At 40.1% G+C, this 24,604-nt stretch overlaps 2 protein-coding genes across 8 annotated transcripts in view; one reads left to right on the top strand and one right to left on the bottom strand.

Annotated features, from left to right (window-relative positions):
* The window catches only part of AKAP11 (A-kinase anchoring protein 11), a 384,481-nt gene that overhangs the window by 97,365 nt on the left and 262,512 nt on the right, over positions 1-24,604 (bottom strand). The gene's annotated exons all lie outside the window — the stretch shown is intronic.
* Positions 1-24,604, top strand: part of EPSTI1 (epithelial stromal interaction 1) — a 48,244-nt gene that overhangs the window by 12,743 nt on the left and 10,897 nt on the right. For 3 of the 5 annotated variants that reach the window (XM_056496071.1, XM_056496082.1, XM_056496063.1), the window contains 6 exons: positions 3,677-3,750; positions 4,025-4,106; positions 4,373-4,456; positions 9,974-10,047; positions 21,098-21,191; positions 24,361-24,444. In XM_056496071.1, the coding sequence (XP_056352046.1) occupies positions 3,677-3,750; positions 4,025-4,106; positions 4,373-4,456; positions 9,974-10,047; positions 21,098-21,191; positions 24,361-24,444 (492 nt within the window). The remainder of the gene's footprint in view (positions 1-3,676; positions 3,751-4,024; positions 4,107-4,372; positions 4,457-9,973; positions 10,048-21,097; positions 21,192-24,360; positions 24,445-24,604) is intronic. The other 2 variants (XR_008840933.1, XM_056496055.1) reach the window with 1 other exon arrangement.

Raw genomic sequence — 24,604 nt, forward strand, 5'->3', positions numbered from 1 at the left:
GAAACAAAACAGCACAGATTGTCACTCAAGAAATCTGTCAAGATCAGAGTAGAAAATCTGTAGAAACATTTGGGGAAAACAGGTGGATTAACTCTCCTGCTGTTTACACTGTCTGTGGTTGATGTCTCCGAGGGGGCACACACTTGTCATTAGTGTGCAGATGGACAGCATGTTGGAGACCCTCCAGTTACCCTCTGTGTCACTGTGTGTGCTTTCCTGGCTGCTGGCTCTTGAAGAGGCAAAAGTGATCCCTGCAGCTTCAGCATTTGCAGGTTACATGTATGTGAAGCCCTGTATTACCAGTTTTGTAAAGATAACAACAGACAAATACATGAAAAACAAGGTAAAAAGCTGCAAGAACTTAAGACACCCTGAACATAACTGGTGTGTTTGCTAAGATAACAAAGAGATTTCCTAAATGGGTGAGGGAAAGTATAGGAGATACCTTGGATTGCAACCACTATAAAGTATTGAATTTAGTGATACTTCAGACTTAGTTTAAAAACATTTTATAAAATAAGAGCTGTCCTTCCTTGCCTTGGATATTGTAGGAGAACTTGGGGTGCACAGTGCAGCATGTGGTTTACTTTGACCTGCAAATTAAGTTCTTTCTCTGCCAGGCTGCACAAGATAGGTTTGTGGTGATGTACAGTGTATAAAAATAGAAAGCAGGTGGGAGACAGAGGAATTTGAACTGACTCCAACCCAGAGCTGATTTGTGGCTCAAGGTGATCTTGGTCCCACATGTTCTGAGTCACAGTTGTGTGCAGTGGTGGCAGTGCCCTGTATTCCACCATCATGTGCTGTTGTGTGGCCAGACACAGTCTCTGTGAGTTCACATGTAACATCTGCTTCTAGGATCTTGTGAGTAGTTCCCAGAAGACGTACTTCTGTCACAAGAAGACCATAGAACTTTTTGCTGAAAACAGTGAAATCTGGAAAAAGAAATTTGGTGTGTTTGGTGTGTGCAGGCTGGCTGTGTGACTGAGGGTGTCCCTTAAAGCTGCAGTGACTGAGTGTCAGGAGTCTCAGCTTCTGGCCCCACTGCATTTTAAATATTTCTTGGCAAGGGAGCAACTTCAGAGGACAAAAATAAAGAAAGAATGTGTGATGTCATTAATCACTCTCTAGCTGCCACTTATACTCCTGGAGACTGAGACACAGGCATTATGTTCAGTGCCTCTGAAAAGAACTGAGGTGCAAAGATTATTAGAACATATTCCCATAGGAACAAGTTTGGAGCTGAAATTACATCTCTAATTTCATCACTGTGGGTACTCATTAAGGGAAAAAGTATTGTGTTATTTTCTCAGAGTCATTTTAAGGGACTACATGTCTAATCCAAATCACTAAATAAAATCTAAATAAAGTTGAAGTTTCTTAAAGTTGAAGTTTTTTAACACTTCTGCTTTCCGTAGGGAAATAAGTATTCTGGATTTCAACTCTATAATATTTGAATGGCAAACTTTCAGGCATCATGGAGAGATGAGAACAATGAAGGATGTGAGTTCTACTCTCTTCCATAAGCCATGAGTGGAGCAACAAATCATGCCTGATAAATGCAATAATCTCTTTTCTGGTACTATTATATGTGAGCACAACACCCTCTGACCTCAGTGAAGCATTTGACACGTTACAGCCAAGCCAACTTGAATGAATTCAACCTGGCTGAAAGGCTACAGGCAATTTCTAATAACGATCAGAAAAATGTTTGTTCTGAGATGATGTCCATCAGTACCTAGAAAAAAACTTCCATGCACAAAAGAAATTTTTCCAATACAAGACTAAAAAAAAAAAAGAAAGATTAGGCATCCAAGAGGTTTCAAAACCTGTTTAGCAGCAGTTTTATTTTCCAGACCTGGGGAAGAGACACTCTGCAATGCCAGCTGTATTCTTATTGCTGCTCTAAGCTTATTGCTTGTATACTGTATGGCCACTCTCTTTTGAGAACTTACCTTAGGGATGTATTTGTGTCCATGGAAATGTTGCCACACTTAGAGAATTGATCACCCATTCACTGAATGTCACAAAAGCTCCTTAAGATTAGTTACCTTCCATTAGTAAATGGAGAGAGCTGCCTTTAGACAAGAGTGATCCCTCCTGAAGGGTCCAGTATAGTTGTTTTACATTCCATAGAATAGTTTGGGTCTGAAGGAAACTTAAATATCATTTAGTTTTAACCACCCTGCTAGAGGCAGGGATACCTTCCACTAGACCAGGTTGCTCCAAGTCCAGTCCAACCTGGCCTTGAACACTTCCAGAGATGGGACATCCACAGCTTTTCTGGACAATCTGTGCTACTGCCTCAGTGCCTCATAATGAAACATTTCTTTAGCATATTCAATCTAAATTTCTCCTCTTTCAATCTAAAGCCATTGTTCCTTGTCCTACCACTGTATTCTCATGCAAAAATTCCCTCTCCAGCTCTCCTGTAGGCTCCTTCAGATACTGAAAGGATGCCAAGAGATCTCCCTGGAGCTTTCTCTTCTCCTGGGGGAGCAATCCCGGCTCTTTCAACCTGTCTTCACAGGAGAGGTGCTCTAGCCCTCAGTTCATCTTTGGCTCATGGACTCAATCCAGCAGGTCCATGTCCTTATACTGGAGACTCCAGAGCTGGATGAAGCACTGCAGGTCTGCAGGTGGGGTCTCAGCAGAGCAGAATAGAGGAGCAGAATCACATTTCCTCAACTGGCTGCCCATGCTGCTTTTGATACAACCCAGGATATCAGGCACCTAAGGTAGCACAGATTGGTCCAGCTTCTTCGATAGATAGGAGTCACATAGAGAAGAATTTCTCATGAAAACAATAAATTAGGAAAATACAGCACCCATCCTCAGAATGGAGTGAGGGCTGCTGTTATTTTTGCAACAACTGAAGGAAATAAATAATTTCCTTTCCTGCAGCAAGAAAATATTTTGGAAAGTAGAGCAGAGTAATAGAATCAAAGTCATTCCCTCCATCTCATAAAACCTACTATAATTTTCTTTGTGTGGTTGGTCTTTTAGTTGTGGAGGTTTTGTTTCTTTTTATTGAAGGCTGAACATTATGGCCAGAGCTTTAGATGTTCACGAAAGAGAGTCCATGGCTTTGGAAAAGGACACCTTTTACTACTTGGATATGAATGTGAGATCTGTGGGAAAAGGCTTTTACTTCCATTTCAGAAAGGGGAATTCTTCCTTGAGGCCCAATACATTACTTAGAAAATATTAAAATGGTAGCATCCTGTTAGAGCTGGCAGAGTCCAAGATCCTAAATTTGATAAAAGAGAAAATTTTTAGCAATAAAATTTCTGACTGTATGTGTGTGACAAACTGAGCAAAGGTGAGGATAGCTGGATGTGAAAATGAAAACTCACCTGCAAAGCATGACTGATTTTCTGAAAATTGAGTAGTTCCTCAGTAAACTGATCATATATTGTAGGGACATATTTGTTGGTTGAGTGGATGATACAATGGGTGCTCTGCAAATAATAGGCAAGTGCTTTTGATGGATGAAAGAAATTATCAAAAAGGTCTCCTATCTGTTCTCTTTAATGTCAGACAGCTACTGTAATTATGAAAAATTTCCTGTATATGTATACATCCAATGTGCTATATTGCTGTATTGTGAATTGACTGGCATTTGTAGTTAAAATGCTCATACAAAGTGCTGTTTATATTTTTGTTTTTTTTTAAGGTGGAAACGAATCAGAGGCTCAAGTACGACAAAACCAGCAAATGGTTCTCATGCAATCTAAATACCAGAAAAAGGTCTGTAAGAATAAATGTGTTTGTTTGTTTTTAGAACTCAAAAGAAAGCTTTTCCTGTAGTGTTTCCTATGACTCTAAAATGAACTCACAGCTGCTTGACAGGAGAAAGTCATGAAACCTGAAGGAAGCAGCAGAAAATCAGAAACTAATGTTCTGCACCAAAGAAAATGAGAAATCTTTCCATAAATACGTAGCAATCTGTATCACAGATGATATCTCAAATAACAGCCAGAACAGCTGTAAAGCCACTCAAATTCTGTGCTGTGTCTTCCAGCATGCTGCTTATGCCTGGACTAATTGATCAATGTACCACCCTGTCCCGTGCTTATGTGGAAATGTTGCTCCTGTTCCAAGAGGTATAAATGCTTGTAAGTTATCAATCAGCTGTGTGAGTCCTTGCATGGATGCCCATTTATCAGTCCTAGATTTCTCAGCCTTCTTAAAGCCAATTTTGGAGTAGCTGTTGCACAGCCTGGATTATTCAGTGTCTTATTTTAAGGGAAAAAAATCCAGAAACTTTCCCCTAACACACTTTGGATTTGAAAGATGGGAGTCAAGTTACCTTATGTATTCCTTGTATACATAAATATGTAAAATAACTTCCTATGTTTATGTCACGCAGAACAAGAGAGAAGAATATGTAAAAGCAAGAAAGGCAGCTGAAGAAGCTGAAATCCTGAAAAAGAAAGCAATTCAGAGAGAGAAGGTAAATCTTGTTACTGCAGACTTGAAGCCATATAACAGTTCATGTTGTGATGCTTGATTTTGCTATGTGGAGCTGGCTAATTAAATTAAGTGGAGCCCTGGATGGTATTGAGGAATTAGGAGCTTTAGTCCTCCTGCTCTTTGTAGCTGACTGAAGGATGCCTGCCCAGGGTTTTTGGGGGCTCAAGTGTTCCTTTGGCTCAGCCTTTCAGTTGCATCTATCTGGCAGAGTCAGCAGAAAGGGAGAGCACAAAGGTCAGGAGTAAACTGTGTACAGGTTATCTGGTTCACTTTGGCATGAGCTCCCTCTCTAAGATTGGATTGTAGCAGTTGGCACAAAGGCCTTATAGAAATCCATAATTGCCTGTGCACATGGGAAGAATACTAGAAAATCCAGCCTGTCAGGATGGAAAAGATATCCAAATCATGGAAAGGTCAGTGTAGTCTACCTGCATTGTGGTGAGAACACCCTGAAATTCAGCTGCCCCTCCAGCCCTTCTATGTCCTGAACACACAAGTGTCTTGCTAATAGGTCTGATCACTCTTCCTTTTAATATTCTCCATATATTGACACCAATGATAGATAACTTTCAAATTTTCTTTTGTTATTTTGAATTTGTTTGCTTTCTCTAGTTATTCTCACAAAGCATCCTCTTGTCCTTTGTGCTGCACAAGCCTTTGTAAAAGTTCATTTGTATCTCCATGTGGCAACCAAGGAGTACTTGCTTGAGAATGTGGTGTGGAATTTAAATGAAAAATGAAAGGAGAGGGAGCATGATACTGATGTGCTCATTAACAAGGAGAGAAAGGGAGATTTCAGGTTTGCAAGTTTTGTCTCCACAACAGTAAAAATGATTTTCTGTGCAGAAACTGAATGTTGAGAGTTAATTAAAAAATTGTCGATACTGTTTGAAGTACAAGGGCACACATAAACAAAAATAACTGTAATTGCCTCTGGGTAAGGGTTAGTCTGTTCCTGGTCTCTCAGTGGTTAGTATTATACTTTGGGCATAAGATCATACACAATAGCTTACAGGAGAATAAATATTATCACCTGAAAATGTCATTAGCTGTTACCATCTCATGTATAGCTCCAGATGCAGTGATGATAGCAGTGGAAGAGAGTGGATTAATTATTTAATATATGTTGCTTGCCCATGGGCATCAGACAAGAAAAATGTTACAAGACTGCTATAATTTCTAGTTACACCTGAAAAATATATTGATATATCAGGTTTGTTTTCATGCTCTTTAATTTCCTTACTTTCACTCCCACAGATTATAAAATCTTTATAGATGTTGCAGATAGTAAAACTAAGTATCCATTTTTTTCTGAAGGAGGATGCAACATTGCAGGAAACATCTTTGCCAAACAGATTGTCTAATTTGACTAAATAAACATATACCCACAAAGCAATCAAACAAAACAGAGGTGCATGAAAGCAAACTCTTAGTTTGAATTTGTTTATTCAGATTGTCTTCCACAATAGTGAGTGAGCTGATGAAGATTTCTTTCTGGAAGATGATTAGATATTAAAAATTCAACCTTGTGTTTAAGGACAGCATGCTGAAAAGCCCTGGAAGGTGTCAATTTGGCCATCTCACCCTGTCTACAGATGAAAGGCTCCCAAGACCTGAGAATGACACAGATCCTACTGGTGCTGTGCAACCAGTGTTGTGCTCTGTTTACCAAAGGAAAGGAGCTTTTTATTTGAAGTGATAGATTTGTATTCAACTGCATTGTGGGGCAATGGCTGGGAGCACGTCTTTCTGCGAGTTCACAAGCCGTCTTTTCCTGCTGGCCAGCCCTTCTTTTGCTCAAGGTTATTATTCATTCAATAAAACCCAAATTGTGTGACAGTCTGAGAGGAGATAATAGCTAGCCAGCTTTATCAGCAGGAGCCCTGGAACTTTCACAGCTGGAAAGCTTCTTTGCCAGCAGACATGAATGGCGAAGCCCTACAGGCTAATGTGTGATGACTAGAACGGGTGCTGATACTCAGCTCAGCTCTTCCTTGATTGGAAGGATGATGTGCTGGAAGCCAGTGCTGCTTGTGAGCTTAGGATCTGTTTATGTTAGTTTTAATGCTGGTTTTTTTCCAGATAAAAGCAGCATCCCCTTTCCCATTATCTTTGTGAACAAGTGAGAACAGTGTGTCTGCCAAAGCAGTACCCAAATACAGAAGGTTTGCCTCACTGTCTGTACGAGTCTGCCTGCCTGTCTCTGTCATTTTTTAACTAACCTTGGGCTTATTAGCTGCTGGAAGACCAGCTTGGCATCTACCTTGTCTCTCTCCAGCTTCCAGAGAGAGGAAAGATTCTTCATTCTGTGCTCCACAGAGCCACCTTGTGTGAGCAAATATCTGGGTCTCCCATGCACTCCAGGAGAGGCAGCTTGTCCTGGGACTGTTGGGGTTTGTTCAGCTGTGGGCTGCCTGAGTTTGGGTATTCAAAGCTAATGATCTGAGTGCTCAGTGAAATAATTTGGAAAAGACTTTGTAACACGAGCAAGGAATTCCCTTTGTCTGTGCTTTTCCCTGATGCTGAGACATGTGTCTAATCTGCAGAAAGTGTTGAAGTACATGAGAGGTAGTTTTTTATTATTAGTAATAGATGTCTGGAATTGGTATCTTTTGTGCAGTCCTTCACATCACAGTGTTTGACCAGACTGGATCATAATTTCTTGTGTATCTGTTGGGTGAAAGGACTGTCAAAGTTCCCCAAAAAATAAGCAAGCAGCTGATACTTGGCTTCTTGGTTTTTAAACTTTTCTCATTTGTGTTGTATGTAAAATTGGGTGACTTCAGTGCAATGCTTCCTGTCACTGCATTTCTATTGCTGTTACCCTGTCTTTAGCCTTTCCTTGTGTAGTTTAGGTCTTGACTGAATATTAGAAATTCAAACCATTTGAAGTGAAAAGGCTCAGTGTAATTCTACTGCATGCAATTTTTTTTCTCTTATGTAATGTAGTAAACAGTCCTGCCAACTCCAGAAACTGTCTTATTTAGGATAAACTGTAATTTTGTTTTATTCTCTATCAAATCATGTGCTCTTTAATTTGACTGTGTTAATCAGTATGAGCAGCCTTTTTTTAGGAATTTGTTAAAACTGGGCACTTTACAGACCTTCTGCTAACATTTTTCAACGTGTTTATCTTCAATATCACAGCTGTTCCACTCTTGGCTTTTTGAACATGGTGCCAAATGTGGAGCGCTTTGGCAATGTCTACTGATAGATTGTCATCAGTCAGAGCATGTCCCCATCCTGTCGCCTGTCACTTGTATGCATCCTTAGGCAGGTGTCCTAGGGTAAATTTCCAGAGTGAAAAATAGTCTTGCCAGCCACAAGTGAGTAATTTTGAGATACTAGAGTTTTCTTCAGGTGCCATTCTGCTGGTAGAATAGCTGTAGGATATTCCTTTTTTCATTTAGTGGGAGACAGGGTTGATACTGAAGGTTATTATTTATCAAAGTTAATATCACTGTTCTCCTGATGTCACTAGCTAGGAGCTAGACCACAACAAGTCCTGTGAGCTTTGGATTTTTTTTTAAAGTTTTTGAATTCCTTTTTTTGAACTTTCAGGAGCCTTGCAGTATGATGCTGGATCCCACATCCAGTGCTTTTTCAGAGGTGAAGGCATCAGCTTGCAGTATTGGGCAGTGTTGAGGAAAAGCCTGGGAGCTGTGGCTGGTGTCTCAGGGTGTCAGCATCACCTTTGACAATAAAACAAGTCATAAGATTTCTTTTCCGCCTCTTTCCTTTCTTTTCCTGTAAACTGTGAAGCTGCACAAGTGAGTGGGAGCTTTTTTGCCTAAAACACATCTGTGTCTAGGTTAAAAGCAACAATATATCCCCTGAACACTCTAAAATCACCCATGCTGTGTAGTGATGCTCCTTACTACAGCTTGGTTAAATTTTTGAATTGCATCAGTATGTCATAAACAGGACATCTTATTCAGAGGTTTGCCTTCCTCCTTTTGTTTATTTCTCTCTGCCTTTTTCCAAATAAGAGCTTCTAAGTCTTTTGCCTTCCAGCAGTTTATATCATCACACAACATAGTGGCTCTTTTCCTATCTGCAGACATCTGAAAGGATTTTCTTTCTTAATCCAATGCAGGCGAAGGAGAAATTTGCACTTGTTTTGCAAATCTCTTTCAGACAGTCGTTCTTTATCCAATTAAAAAATACACATCCTGAAATTGCTGAAGGCAAAGTAATTGAGTAACTGCCAGTAGAATTGTAATTTTTCTGAAATGCTTTTCATTGCAGGACAGGAAGAAGATTATGGAACTGGGGGTTTCAACCCTGTTCTTAACATCTCTTACCCCCTTACCCATTTCCCTCTCCTTGTTCTCCCTGTCCTTGCACAGTACCTCTGCTCAGGCAGTGTTCTTGCCCTGATTTGGGGCTCTGGCCATTTTCACCTACACCTCCCTTCTCATCTCTGCAAGGTATTGTCTGAAATTTCCAGGGCACTTTGTTCAGAGCAATGCCTGGTTGCTGGGTTACCAAGCAATTACCTTTTTTCATTTTGAGGGTGGGCAATGAGCAGAGTGACAGTCTGGGGCTGTATTTTGTTCCACATGTGAGTTGTTGTGATCATTTCCTGGGAGCTCTTGCTGGAGCATCCCCCCAGCAACTGCAGTGTGGGAGTTCAAAGTATAGCAGGCTGAAATCTCAGGTTGGTGCTTCTAATTTGTGCTTGTCATACACTGAACTGCCTTTTAACTGCTCTTCCCACTGGACCTAACTGCATCCTGTGAGGCAAAACAAAAATTTATCTGGCCTCCTTTCCATTGGAATTTAGCTTGAACTGCATGTTGCTGCTGTTGCAGCAAGTTCTGTATTTTTTTGTTTTATTCTACTTGAATTTGGGATTTGGGTAGCTTAGATGATACTTCCATTGGAAATTATGTGCAATTTTGTATTAAAGGACTTAATCATTTGTTCAGTGGCCAGATTTACAGAGGAGTTTTTTGTGTCAAGGATTTGGTTGGCTCTTGCACCAGATGTGGTATCTGAGGCAGAAGAATTCTGGTTAAGTACAAATGTCTCCCACTTTCATCTGTCTTAGCACATATTCAACTGGCCAGCACCCAGTGCTCCTTCAGGTCAGGTCTGTGATGTACTCACATCACTGCAGTCAGTGCCACAGGGCTATCATCTGCTGTGGTGCAGTGGTTTAGGTCTTCTGCCTTCGTGCAAGGACCAGGGGTGCATCAGTTGCACCCTGAGCTGTCCCCCAGCAGGGCTGTGATGGCTGTGAAGGCTCACAAGGCCTTTTGGGTAGATGGGTACTAGGAGCACCATGTCATTTTCTAATTTAAACAGGTCTCTTGACTAGGAGATGCTTGTTCATGAGTGAATACCTCTAAATTTGAGATTGGGTCACTTCTGCACCCAAGTGCTATAGATCTTTTGAAAACCAAAATATTGAAATATTGGAATTGAAATAATGGATGTTTGTTTTTGGTTTTTTGGAAACCTCAAGTATTTTTTTCTGGTTTTAATGCACTAGGCAGAGAGACTTGAAGTTAAGAAAAGACAAGAAGAAATGCAAAGAAGAGAGATGCTTCTTGAAGATCAAAAGTAGTAAGTAAAATTTGAAACCTATTACTAAAATTCCTGATCTACTTGTCCTCTGCTTTGTTTGTTTGGGTTTTTATTTAATATTTTCTTATTTGTTTGCATTTTTTTTCATGGTTTAGGGCTCTGGAAAGATTTGGCTTCTGTTTATATTTTTTTCAAATTTTGACTTGAAACTTTTGACTCCAAGACAATGGGCATAAACTGAACCACAGGAGGTTCCTCCTGAACACTTTTGTACTCTGAGAGTGGCTGAACATGAGCAGAGGTTACCCAGGCAGGTTGTGGATTCTCCATTCTTGAACATATTGAAAAGTTCTGGGCAGATGTCTCAAGGCAGCCCCAATTTACCAGAGGGTAGGACAAGATGACATCCAAAAGTCCCTTCCAACCTCAATGATTTTATGATTCTGTGAAATATTCAAGCCTCCTCCACACATTATTCTGTGAGAAATTTTGTCCTGTACACCTCTCTTAGCTTCTTAAAACATATACTTTGAAATGAAAGTTGTGAATTATAAAATGACTTCATGCTTTTGTTCTCTAACTGAATCAATATCTAATCATTCAATCCAAGACTAATTGTCAAAACAGAATCTAAATTACATCTGCACCCATTTATTTTGTTGATTAGTAAAGAAGTCTAACCCACTTGTAAATAATGAGGACTTCTTCTATTTAGCATAGTCCTACTTAAATGTGGAGATCTGTTGTAAATACCTATTTCCCAAGAATATCTGCTTAATGTCAGATTTAGATACAGCCTAAGTCCTGATATAATTAATTCCATTGGTAGTGAGGTTCCTGCCTTCCCCATTCACTCTACCCCATTTATTTGTTTTTAACTGATCCAAACTGATTCTATCAGATAATTAACACACAATGCTGTTTAGTCACCTCTACCTTTTTTATCTTTGGCTTCTGAAATTACTCACCTGTATTCTTAGCCTGATTGATTGCTTTTTCCTCCTTTGTGACCTTTAAAGAAGGACTTCTGTCCCATGCTAGTGGCTCCAGTTCCTTCATCATTTGCCCAGACTGTTCTCTAAGGTACAGATATTTTACTCCTTTGTCACTGATTCCAGCTTTTCTTGTATTTTTCCTTTTGTTTCTTCCCATTTGGCTTTAGGCATAGCTCTTTCCCTTAATATGTTGCCAGTATTTGTCTCTAGATATTGGTGTTTGGCTTGCTGTTTTTCCTGGTGTGGATGCCTACATACACACACATACCCCTTGATTCCTCAGGAATTCTGAAGGCTGCACAGTTTTAGATCTCTGCCTGTTTCTGACAGACTAGACACTTTGATTCTTTTTGAGCCCAAATCAATAACAGACACATCAGATCTTTGCAGTGCAAGGTCCTCAGTTATGAGCCTTGCTTTTCCTCAGGGGGTTGTCAGGGTTCTTGTCTTCCCATTTAATCTGATTTTTTTTAATCTTAAGGTATATTCAGTTATGAATGACACACATCTCTTTGCTTCCTTCACCTTCCCTTTCTATACCTTTTTTTGCTTAGGGTGAAATGAATGGTGCTTTTGAGTGCTCTTTTCCATTAAAAGTAAATTTGGTTTTGCAAAAGCAGGCCCAAATCCTCTGAAATACAGGAGAACAGGAAATGGGCACAAGTGAAAAATTCCTTCACCAAAAGGATGGCCAGGCATTGGAACAGGCTGCCCAGGGAAGTGGTTGAATAAGTGGTTTAAATACCCTGTTGATATTTAAAAACATGTGCATGTGATGCTTAGGGAGATGGTTGAGTGCTGGACTTGGCAGTGCTGCCTTAATGGCTGGACCTGATGGTCATAGATGTCTTTTCCAACATGAATGATTCTGTTGGGCAGCCAGGTGGTGCAGGAGCTTTGGCTGCTTGGGCACTGCCTGGCAGCCACTGATTGAGGAAGGTCTTGTGAGCATTCAGCTGGTGTCATCTCCAATGCAGCTGAAAGTGAGGATGGACTTATCACTAGAGTGTCTCGAGCTCCATTGCTCGAGTTTAACTGTCAGAGCAATATTTGTATGTACTGTGTATTGAACATACACCAGGAGGGCCCTGTAGATCCTTCACCTGGAGTGAGTGAGCTGGAACCCTACCTCCAGTGAATGCAATTTAGGTTAAGCAAAGCTGCAGTGTTAAGGAAACTTGCCTGCCTGACCATCCAGGAGTCACACTGTCAGTCACTCTGGCACCACCTGAGCTGGGGCTGAGCCCCTTTGCACCCCCCATGCTCACTGTCACACCAGGTTCAAACCAGGTTTCCCACCAGTTCAACCCCAGGTTTCCCAGACTCCCAGACGTCCAGATACTTAAAATAATTTAATCATGGTGCAATAACTAAGTAATAAAATGGCAGCTTGAGCTGGTGCTTCCAAGGAGGCACCCTGAACAAAGGAACCCCAGTCTAAGCACAGGGAGGTCTGAGGGTTGTCAGCTCCTGTTGTTTCTCCCAGTGTCCATTCCCCTGGCCAAGTGACACGTCCCCAGGCTCTTTGTTATGCAAAAGGTTGGCAGTTCATGGCCCTTTGCCTGGGGCTCAGGCTCCAGCCCCCCAGAGCTTAACCTGCAGCTGGACACTGAGCTACCTGCACAGAGTGTATTCCCCAGCAGACACAGGGACACTAGTGCCTTCTCTGGTCTAGGGAATTCCCTGGTGGGCACAGGGAGGGGAGGGTGTACCACTGGAGCTTGTTGAGATGCACTGCTGAGAGATGTTGGCATTAAGGAGCACAGCATCCAGGAGTAATGAAAAGCTTCTGTGTGACACTTCAGATTTTGTGAAGTAACTCCACTGAAGTACTGCTGGTTATTAGTGACACGTTCACATAGAGGTGCTTGGTATTTAGAGATGTGCTTTTGCCTACCATGCAAAACTGAGTGACTCATTACTTCCCTTCTCTAAGACCCTTCATCTAGAGGCAAAGAGAACAAATATGAGGTTGTGCCCCTTTCCTCACTGTCTCTGCTGGAGTATTTTGATCTCCTCTGCTTGCTGGGAATGGGGGAAGGAAGGTCATGTGCTGCATATAAAGCAGTGACCTCTGCAATGTCATGGCCTACAGAGCCATTTCAAAAGATAAGCTCCCTTGTTAGTCTGTCCTCTGTAAGATCTGTAGCTGCAACATCACAATTTTCCTGAGGAGATCAATGCCTACCAGCAGTCTCATTAACTGGGAAGCCTTTTAAAATTGATCACCACCTCCAGATGTATCAGCCCCCAAGGGGTACAGCCCAATCAGTACCTCTCCTGCAAGTGCCGCTTGTATTTGATAAGGAAAGGCACTTAAGATTCTCATGTCATTAACGTGCTCTGACAATAAAGTTGATGTTGCCCCAGAATTTCATTTTTCTGATTAAATTCTTGCCACTATTGAAAACAAGAACTTCTCACTGAAATCCCCTTTCAAAGGGTCTAACACAAAGTGAGTGCTAGAAAGAAAGATTGTCTGTAACCTTGTGTGCTGTCTACAGAATATAGTTATTTCCTTTCTCTTGAAATCCTTGTTAGCTTCTTTGTGTACAACAGGTCCTTGAGAGTCAACTGTATCTGTTACCACAGTTGCTTGAATATGTGTTTGTGTCTTGTGAGAATGCAGTCTAGACTGCCATGAAAAAGTCTGCAAACCTCACAATTTTAGGATCAGCCCCTCCTCTGACCCGGTAGACTCAGGCTTTGTTCAGTGACTTAAACAGAGAAACTCACAAGGTTTCTCCTGAAGTAGCTGTGTATTAAAAGCCTTAAGAGCACACAGGAACAGACTTTGGGGTGGAGAAGTTGCTGCATAGCAGGATTACTGTAGTTGGTGCTAACAGAGAAGAAGCACATGAGGGATTTGTTGGTGACAGTGTTGCTGTGGTTCTGTCCCTGCAGATGCCAGATTTAGAAAATGGGGAGTATGTGTTGACTTATACCAGAAACTGCTTACACATGAAATGGAATCCTTCCTTCTGAGTCATGATATCCTGGATGCATTTTGCATTATTGGCCTGACTGTGTTTCTGTCAGAGTGCATTAGAAGGTAATGAAGGCTCATGTACTCCTTATTTTGCAATTGCTAATCCATGCGAGGGAAGAACTGAGTGCCCATCTTTCCAAAAGGAAACAGGACTTTACAGGACATCCCTCTCTAGTTAGTACACCACAGTTATCATTTAAACAGTAATGAGGATGGATATGTCATGGCTGCCTGTTTTCAGAGGCTTGCTGTGCAGGCTGTGTGAATCTGTCTGAACTGTAGGGTATCTTACTCTGTGGTTTTAGCCCAGATCTCCAGTTAGATGCTTTTATTATATTTGTATTTGACTTTCCAGAAATTGTAGTGTTGGAGGGGGTCCAGTGTTTTTCCAATAGCCATCAACACTGGCTTTCTAATAGCCACCTACCTATTTATGTAATGGAAAAAGCAGTATGAAAAATAGGGTTACTTTCTAATAATACGTTGTGACTGGTTTGTCACTTCATCTTTCCCTTTGCTACATATTCATGCCTCTGTTTTAGTGAAGGTTGTATTCCTGTAAAAATTCCTGGCATTGCTGCTCTCGGGTACATGTGCACACACAATATATTCTGCTCAGAATTTGGAGCTGGAAGCAGAATTTGCCAGAGTGTCTCTGAGTGCATATTCCAAACACAATGCAGGAGGTTCACCAAACCAAGCTGATATACGCTTGCCTGCCAAAGCAGTTTTCTCAAAAGTCATAAAATGCAGGAGAATAAAACCTGAATCAAAACAGAATTTTTATTTATTTATCAATTTTTACAGGATAAATGCTAGTGTCCTTGCCAGTTTTCAGTCCCCTATGATGTGTGCTTCAAACAGCAGGCTGGCAACAAATTTTCCCCACAGAAGTGCAAGTGTAAACCTGACCAGACTTTCAACACAGGTTGCTAAAGAGAATGAAAGAGGGCCAGCACAAAAAGCATTTGCAGCCTTGAGAATCCTTTGTTTGCTTCTTTTCACCACAATTGTCTTCGTTTTGTTCATTTGCTCCTGATTATTTTAAGCGTTGTCAATTATTTAGCTAACAGGCAGAAAACTAGGCTTTTATAGACATCCAAAGGGACTCTCTTGAGTGTAATAATGAAAGCAGTTTATTGAGCGCCTGTGAGGTTGCTTTCTAATTGTGTGCATTAATCTGCCCATGCAAGCTGGCTGAAAATATAGAAGCAGATTGCACATGCAGATGGAGCACACAGAATGGAATGCAATAGACTTATACAAAACTGCATTTTCCTTAAAACTGGATTTATGCTTATTACTTCAGATAATAAATGAAGCTTACGTCTAAAATAACATTCAGGAATGCTGGATGACTTGGTGGGAGGAATGAATAGTTAAGCTGTGTTATTTCACCCAGTCAGGGAAACAAAAAAAGCAGGTAGGTTGAGAGGATAGATTAGTTTTGAGTGTTGGTAGGAAATGATGAAAATAATTCTGCTGAGAAAGTTGCTTTTTACTTTTCTTTAAACAACTTATTTTAATACTTTCTTGAAGCCTTATACCTAAGATGAACTAGTACCACATTTTTTTTCCTTATCCTCAAACTCAGGAGCAGCTCAAGAACTTGCAGGCAAGAAATCCTCCTTGCCAAAGATAGCAATGTTTGGTAACCATCATTAGGTTTGTCCAAATCATCTGTACTATGATCTTGCATTACTGCCAGTGAAATCTGTGAATACTGTATTAAGCTTACTGTTGCTACTGGGAGGATTTCTGTTGGAAAGCAGGTGCACTAAATATCCAGAGAATGGCCTTTTCTTCCTAGTAAAGGGCATTGCAGAAGAGCCATCAACATCATACATATATTTCATGTGTTAATAATTTAATGTAATTTTTTACCATATAGCCTCCAAAAAAAAAAAAAAAAAAAAAAAAAAAAAAGATTCCCCTACCTACACACACTCCAGAAACAAGCATTAGTTCATGCTGGCAATTTTGCACGTCTGATGTTTGTTTATTATTCTTCCCTAGAAAGTGGACTCTGTCCTGCAGCTCAGGATAAGAATTGAGGTACAAGAGAACCATGATCCTTCTGGAGTTGAAGGCATGTTGCTGACAGACAGATGTTTTTACTACCTTGGCCCTTGTCACAGTCCAGCTGTGGGAAAAATGGCAGCTGCTTGTAAACTTCTGAATTTATTTAAACTGAATAAACTGGCTGTGGTACATCTCTGCAAAGAGGAGAGGATGTGAGAGGAAGCATGTGCAACTCTTTACTAGCAAAAGCCATGTATCTTTGGTGAGATTATTTTCACAAATAGTATTATTGCCCCCCAGCTTCATTCCCACTTTACCAAATTATATTCAGTAGTGAAAGTCCCAACTACACTTCCCTTTGGAGTCTGTTTCTCCATCTTCCAACCAAGAAAGTGTTGGAGAGCTTCTTCTATTTTAACATTTGGTTTTGTTAGGCTAGTGGCCCCAGTACCAGCATTTGCTGTGGGTCACAGCAAATGCCTGACCAAGATGCAAATGGCAATGCACAAGGCAGAGCTCCCACTGAGGAAGGAACAAGGGATCAGTGAAAACACACCCATCATGGACCTTACTGAAATGAAGGGCAACATTTCTTCTGGGTAGGCCTCTGTAGGCTTATGCAACTGATCTTAATTTCTGCAAAAGTTGAGGAAGTTGTTATACTTAGCCAATTAAGTATGTTGGAGTGGAAAAAAGTTGTAGGTAAACTTGCTGGTGCTGCAAAAAGATGTCTTAAATGAAATTTGAGGTTGAGTTTTTTTGTTGTTGGATTGTTTCCTGAGAGGGTGAGTCCTGCTGTTTTTAAAAATTATCATTAAACTTCTGGGTAGATGTGTGAAGCTAATATATGTATTATGCATGGTTCTTAGTTTTCCAGCTGAATTGGAAGAAAATGGTGAAATGTCACTTTAGCATTGTTTACCAGCAATTAATTTGGAAGCTGATGACTCCATGTCATTCAGCACTAAATGCTTCTTCTATGGTCTTAGTGACTACTCAAGTTGTCTTGTCTTTCCAGTGACTGATGATTTACCTGCTTTGGGGTTCTTTATTTTCATTTGTTATTACTATTTTTGAATGGCTTTTAGCATACCTGTGGATGTTCATTAGAGCAGGATTGTAATGGTGGAGATCCTGCAGCTTGAGAAAACAAGAAGTTCATGAGCTGTCTTGTTTTCAGGAGTAGTAAGAATTGGCCATTATATTTTACAAATTGCCAAGAGAAATAAATAGATTGATGATAAATTAAGAAGTATTGTGCTGCCTTTATTTTTTTTAAATCCAAATGTACTGGTGTAAAAGCCGGTGTATTTTTTGGTATACTGGCATTTCAATATCCATCAATTAAAGCAAAATAATTAAATGCCACTGGTTCCATTGGGAAGAATAACAAGGACTACAAGAAGACTTTTTTAATTAATGCATTTTTAATGTTAGTCTGTAAAACAGACTTAAAGCTGGGAACTTTATTTGTGGGCAGAAAAAATATTTTCTCTCTGTTCTGAGAAGAATACAGTGTCAAATTAAAAGCTTAGCAAGTGGTGCTGTGCTTCCTGGATGGAAGAAAAATGTTGAGTCCTGAGTCCATATTCATGTCCCTAAGGATGAATCCTTTTCAAGACTTTTGTTATCCTTGTATATGTGATAGTAGTTAAAAGCAAATGACACACTAAATTGAAGACCTTACTCTGCAAAGGATTATAGACCTTGGATTTTGCAATGAGATCATTGTGGGTCTTCAGATCTTTTGCAGCTGCATTCTGGAGTCAGCTGTGGAGCTTTCTGCTTCTCCAGAGCTGGTGATCCTGTTGGAGCATCCTGCACGGGCCAGAGGAGCCTTGGCTCACTCTGACTTTTGCAACCATCCCCTCATCTCACCCTGCTGGGAATGTGGGCAGCATTTAGTCCCAAACAGTAAGAAATGCATGTGAGTAGCCTGTGAGTGCAGGCTGCCTGAATTACACCATTATCAGTGGAACACCTACCAAATTCGTGGTTCTGCACTTTACATGTACTTGTTGAGCTTCAAATAAATGGTTTGCACAGCAGCTTTTGAAAAAGGACTGTGCCTGAAGAGTAGCTTTAGAATGTAAAGCCATATATCTGAGGCCCCACAGAGACCATCTGCAGCATGGACTGATTTCCACTGTGGTGCACCAGCCCCTTCTAGCATTTCCAATGATCCTGGCAGCAGAGTTAGTATTTTCCCATGGCAGCTTTTAAGAGTTATTCAGACCTCAAATCCAGAATTGTGCTTCACTCCCCCACCTGTGCATCTGTACTGATAAATTAAACACTGTCAATTGCTGTCTCTTCTGAGGCCAACAGGCCTGAGAGTGCCCCCTTCCATTGCTAGAAAACTTTTTTACCTCCTAAAATGGTGTGGCAGCATGTAAAATGCCTGTTGGGAGCTGTGGTTGATATTCCTGGACAGAAGCCAGGAGTTACTTGTGAAGTTGCTGTTTGGGACAGGTCAAAACTATTCCAGGAATAGTTGCTGTGCTATAGATGTTGAGTTCCCATGCTAAGAGAAATGCTTGGTGCAATTAAACACACCAGTATGGGAGGAAGCTGCTTAATCAGCAGAGCAAAAGGTTTTTTCCCAATGGTGTAATGGGAGACTGGGCTACCAAGACAAGATACCCTCATGAGATCACTCCAGCTTAGCCAGAGTATCAGTGGTTCTCTTCAGACTGCTTCAGAGTAGTCAGAACTGAGGTTAGCAGCCTATTAGGAGAGTGCCTTCCTGGTTGGTGTAGGTCTTGTATCTCCTTTTGCCTAGTAGTGTTTGAAGGGTAGCAGAATTCTGTTGTATTCAAATTTATTCATCTCATGCTCTTCTTTCCTTAATGTTGCTAAGGTTAAAGGAGCACATTTTATCATTTTTGATTAGCCCTTGAAGTATTAGCAAGTGAATGAGATGTTGCTCCAACTGTCTGCCTGTGTACTGATATTCTGATTTCCTTCTGGAGATACTACTTTCCAGAACATTAATTGAATAGTCATCTCCCTGAATTCTCTCTTTCTGTGCAGCCTGGTTTAACTATGCTCTGCATTGTTATGACTGCAGGTTTAGCATTATGAAAAATACCATTCAGACATTGTCTGGCAACCCTAGGTGCATTGCTTGGTTTCCATAGAGATGACACACAACAGATTAACAAATATAAGACCTGACTTGACTTTCATCAGAAAACTCAGAAGTCTGAGTTCCTTTCTTGTGATAGGAACACTTCATTAATGTATTACTTAATTTAGTGAAGTCAAATGTTTCTCTGTTTAAAGGCATTGCACAGTCTTGCTGAGAAACTTTATTTGCTTCCCCTCATGTAATTGTCTTTTCTAATACTAAAACTGAGTAAGCTTTTCACCTATAGTGTCCTGATCTGGGAAATTCAATGGCCTCCACCACATTTTTATGCAAATAATGAGAAATTCCACATGTTCCATGTCATTCTCTTGCCATCGATAAAGAATTAGGGCATCTAGGTATAGCACCAAGTTGCCATATATTTTTTCACAGAGCTTCAACTTCCTCAGATAAACTCCAGATTTTCTGTAAGATTTCTTAGTCTTCCTGGTGTAGAAATAGTTACTTGATCAATTTTAGCATGGGTAGAGAAACAAAAAATCTGCAATTTAAATCTTCCCATTCCCAAAATTATTCTGTGCAATCTTACCACTTAATAACTCATCTTTAATGGAAAAAATTTGAGTGCTTAACATTTGTGTAAGAAGGCTATTAATTTGTTCAACCTTTATATACAGGTACTTTGTAGATCAGGTAGATGAGTGTTTCATCTGGTTCTTTCTTTCCTGTGCATTGTCTGAGGTCTATTAAGTACCTAGATAATGGAGGGAAGGGAGTGAACTGGGAATGGTGAGACTGAAAGCCTGACTTGCTAGAACTTAAGCAAGTACTTTGTACCTGAAGTGGTAACACGGTTTTGTATTGTGTAGAGTAGCAGAGAAGAACTTGTGGTTTCTTGTTCTTTTTCCCAACTTCCCAATATATCACTCCTTACTGACCAGAAGGATGTTTTACCAATAAAATATTTACTCTCAGTTTTAGATCATGGAGTGAAATATAAAAACACTCTTGGTCTGTTTCAGCTGTTAATCAGAATCACTCTTCAGCAGCCAAGGCTTTTTCTCTAAGTTTAAGTCTTTGGTTTTGGCATCTTCTCCCGTATAGAGTTAGCTGTTTGCCCTGTGAGAAGAGTAAATCTTTGTGTTCAGTATCTCTTGAAGCACTCTTTTTTCTCTCACTTCAGTGCTTTCATGTTTCTCAAAGCTGTACACAGAAATAAAATTGCCTCTTTCCTCTAGCTGTGTTCCTTTGAGTGAGAGAAGTCTTCAATATACGTGCCTGGGAGTGCAGGTTACGAAACTGATTCCTCACTAGAGCACACAAACTCCCATTCTTTGTTTTTGTTTGTGACCTGGTTTAATTCTACTTGGTCGAAACTGTGAGCAGAGTGATGCTTATTTAAAATTCTGGGTTTGTTAGGCATGCAGCTGGAAAAAGAAAATTGCCCTCTCCAGAATAAGAAATGAAAATGTGCATTAACTGAAGACAAGCATTTTTTTTTCAATGGTACAAAATGCTTGACAACCTTTCTGCTTGACAAAATAATCTGTTGGAAGGCTGCATTGTATTAACTGTGAAGGAAAATTCCTGAAAATAATCTTTTAAAGTACTTAGCTGAGATTTATAGATCTCGTAGAAGGATTTGCAACAATTCAGTGAAGCAGCTGCATCCTCATGTAGTCCAGTGGTATGTGAGTCTGTTTTATAGGAGCTTTACAATGAGGAAAGCATAGCCACTGTACACCCCAAATATGCAAATGACCATAATTGTTTGCTTAAAAAATCATCCCAGCAAATGTCTTATCCACAGTTTGGGTTCTGTATCCTCTGTGCCATTTGTCTGTTTCCATAACCTTTTTTTTTTCCTACCTGTGATGTTTTTCAGCAGACACATGATAAAATGTCTAGGCTAGATTCCAAGGGTGGAATAAAAAGCTGTGTTTATTTTTATGGAGGCACTAACAATTCTATTTGGATTGAATTTCTTCGTAGCAAAACCAATGAATTACTGAACAGATTGGACGTGGGTTTGCCAAAGAGTGATTCCTGTCAGATTGCTAATCCTGGCCCAGAATCTACAGCATGGGTAAGCAAAACCATAGTGTGTGCTGTGTTTGCTATCAGCTTTCCAGGTGCTGTCAATAGTGTAGTGTTACAATATCCTAATTGAGCTTAATTGCTGGGACATAACTCAGTGAGCACCAAGGAGCCTTTCTGGGTGAGTGAGACTGCCTACCTTGTCTCTTCCACACTGGAAGGGAATTCTACATAGTAGAGGACTGCTCACAGATCTCTTTCTGATAAATGAGCACTAAATTTATATTCTAAGGTTAGATTAGAATCTTAAGTATGCCCTGTACCCATCCACTAGTGGTAAGCTTTTATGAAATCTCAATTAGTTCATGTCAGCAGATGCTTTACTGCATTAAAAATCCAGTCAAAAGAGAAGCTTGTTTCTCACAGCATCCTAAAGTGATTCCATACACTGCTTGGGGTCTTTGTCCCAGTTTGAACTAGTCTGGTAAGTATCAGTGTAATTAGGAAATAGATAAAGTATTGCTTCAATTTCAGTATTCTAATTGACTCTAAGAGGCTTTTTCACATACAATTAGTCTCTTCATGTCTAAACCAAGCTTTCCTACTAATGTAAAAAGTTTCAGTGAGGATTATTAACCCTGGGAGAGAAGAATTTCTCCTGTAGGGAGGTTTGTAATTGGGGAAGGACAGAGAACAGGGAGCCAAGCAAACAGAAATTAACATTGGAAGCAACTCAGCAGAAGTTTGGAAGTATCTGATCTGGGCAGCCCTCTTTTGTATACAGCCTTGAGCACCAACTGTTGGGCATCAGGAAGGGAAGATTTGCCTCCATATTTCCTCAGATGCCTTAGAAATGAGAAAAAAATCCTCCCTTTGTAGAAATTGCTGCCAACAGGGTATATGACACATCTGTCTTGCTCTAGTATCTGGTTTTCATTGCGTGAAAGGGGAAGGTGATATTGAAAATAGGTTCCATTGCCCTTTAATTCTTCAGGATATATTGTATCTCTGAAAACTCTAAAGACATTTTAGCAAACGTGGACAGATGTATAACTAGAAAGTGCCAATTTCTGCCCAGCACTGCTGGACAGGTCAGTTGCAGGAGAGTGGCTTTCAGACTGTATTTCGTTGTCCTGGATTAACAACCAAGATGAAGGGATATGGAAAGGGAGAAAAGATGTCTTGAAATCACTTCTACCTCTCTCTTGTAGCATCTAACACTCCAGACAGGGGGGAGTTTGCTCTTTGGTAGGGAAGGCCTAACTCTGCAGCCTTTGTATGGTGTGAGCATTGAGCTGTTAAGACAAGCGAGCTTGTCCCCACGACTGACTTGGATTTCAGCATTTTGGTGTCCTGTCTTCATATCCATACAGAAGTGGGTGAATGGTTGAAGAAACACTGAACTCTTTCAGTTGTACAGGTCCTACTTTTAGCCTTGGTCTTCTGCTTCACCTACCTTTGTAATTCCATGTTTTGACAGATTTCTCAAAAAGTTGATACATCCTGTGGTTCATCTTTCACTCTGCTAGTGTCCAAGCAGATAAAATACCTCATTTATCTGTACAGCTCTTTAGTACTAGCTGACATTATACTTGTCTTTTGTGTGGCTGCATTTCTGTAACTTTGTGAATCAAATAATCACTTGTTTGTAGCACAGCAATGCAGTTAGCAAAGTCTTCCCAACCAGCTTGGATGAGGTCATGTCTATAGGCATAGACACAGCCTCTGAGCCAGGAATCCAAAGCATACAACCTGTGAGTTCTTATCTAAATAACTTGGCATAGCACCAAAATGCTAAACCAGTAGGAAAACTAGGATGTTGTTTTGGATGTTACCTTGAATGTGTCCTTTGTCTGAAGTCATTAAAAGATTTAGTTTCAATGTTTTTGAAATAGTGAAGTGTGATAAGCTTAGGATGTGCCTAACATGCATGCTAAAAGGGGGAATATACATACATGTATGTGATTTTTTTAAATTTGAAAATCGTGTCCTGAAAACAGTCTGGGACAATGTGATGCATATAAAAATTTTTTCCCTCACATCATTTCTTGGGTAGTGATATTAATTTAGCACACCTAGCTCAACTATCCTTGCCAAATGTTACTTCACGTCCATGAACAAATTTGACTTCTTTTGAGTGATTCTGTCATTGGTGACTTTTTGGGTCTGCTTATTTAATCAAGCTCATAATTAATTTTAATCCTGTCTTTCAAAGTGTGACCAATCCTGTGTAGATTTTTATTGTCTTCCAACTTGATTAACATACTCTCCACACAATTCTCCAAGCCATTACGGAGGGTAATGAATGATATCGGACCCAGAATGAGTCTCCCTGGACACATGTAGCAACTTCTCCCAGCTCAAAATTGAGCTATTAATAATTGCCCTCTCTATTCAGTCTTTTTAGCAAATTATGTGCCTGTTGTTTCAATGGTGTCATTCTGCATGCGTATATCAAGTTTTGGGAATATTCTCTAGACCTGTAACAAATTCCCCACTAAAGTCAAATCTGCACAATTCTTGTATTAAATTTTACTGGCTCTTTTTTTAGTGTGCTACACAATGTCCCTGCTCAAAGACCTTACTGTAGAAGTTCCAGTGTATAATATCCTAAGGATCCTCTAAGACCCTAATTTTAGGTTGGCTTTTTGCAGAGAATTACAACTTGTGAAAGACCAAGGCTCATTATTGTAATGAAAACCTATTGCAAAGTTATTACATTTTTCATGATGTTAAGTCCAGAGTCTCAATTTTCTTGATGCCTCACAGATAATAGCAGGTTTGATCTCTCCTGTTGCCCTACCTCCACAAAAAATCCTGTGTTCCCTTCTGTTACAAGGCCTGCTTTTTTATCTTGTTAATATTTTCACTACTTTTCTTTCTTCCCAGAATACCCCATCTCACTATCACATACCCCAACTGTGTTTTCTGACTGCTCTGGATATCTTTATGGTTGTAATTGGGACTCAGAATAGCTCTTGCTGTGACCACCTGGGTGTGATGCACAGGGGGACATTCAACTTAACTGAATGACTGAGAGGTTTTAGGCCACTTCTTGTTTAAATTCTAGTCTTGAGACAAATCTGTTTCTTAAGTAACTGGAATCATTCGACCATTTGTGTTTGTTAATTACCCATATAACAATTTGAGTATAAGGTTTGGGAGTTTGGTCCCACTCTCACCACAGCAATATATTTTTATTTTCTGCTGAAAAATAGGAAAGAAGCCATGCTTATAAGCAAGCTCTTCGTGAGGATGAAAATAGACAATTAGAGGAAATGAAGCAAGAACAACGGAGGAAGGTAATTATACATTAACAGTTTGCATATTGTATCATTTTTGCATGCTGTGAAACCAGTTAAACACATTGATTACTTGTAGCCTATGCACAGAGCTTCTCTTTTGCAAAAGTGATTCAGTCACTGTTTTCAAATATTGTGAGAGAGATGAGTCAAGCTGTAA

Source organism: Oenanthe melanoleuca, chromosome 1 (genome assembly GCF_029582105.1).
Source record: "Oenanthe melanoleuca isolate GR-GAL-2019-014 chromosome 1, OMel1.0, whole genome shotgun sequence".
Taxonomy (NCBI): domain Eukaryota; kingdom Metazoa; phylum Chordata; class Aves; order Passeriformes; family Muscicapidae; genus Oenanthe; species Oenanthe melanoleuca.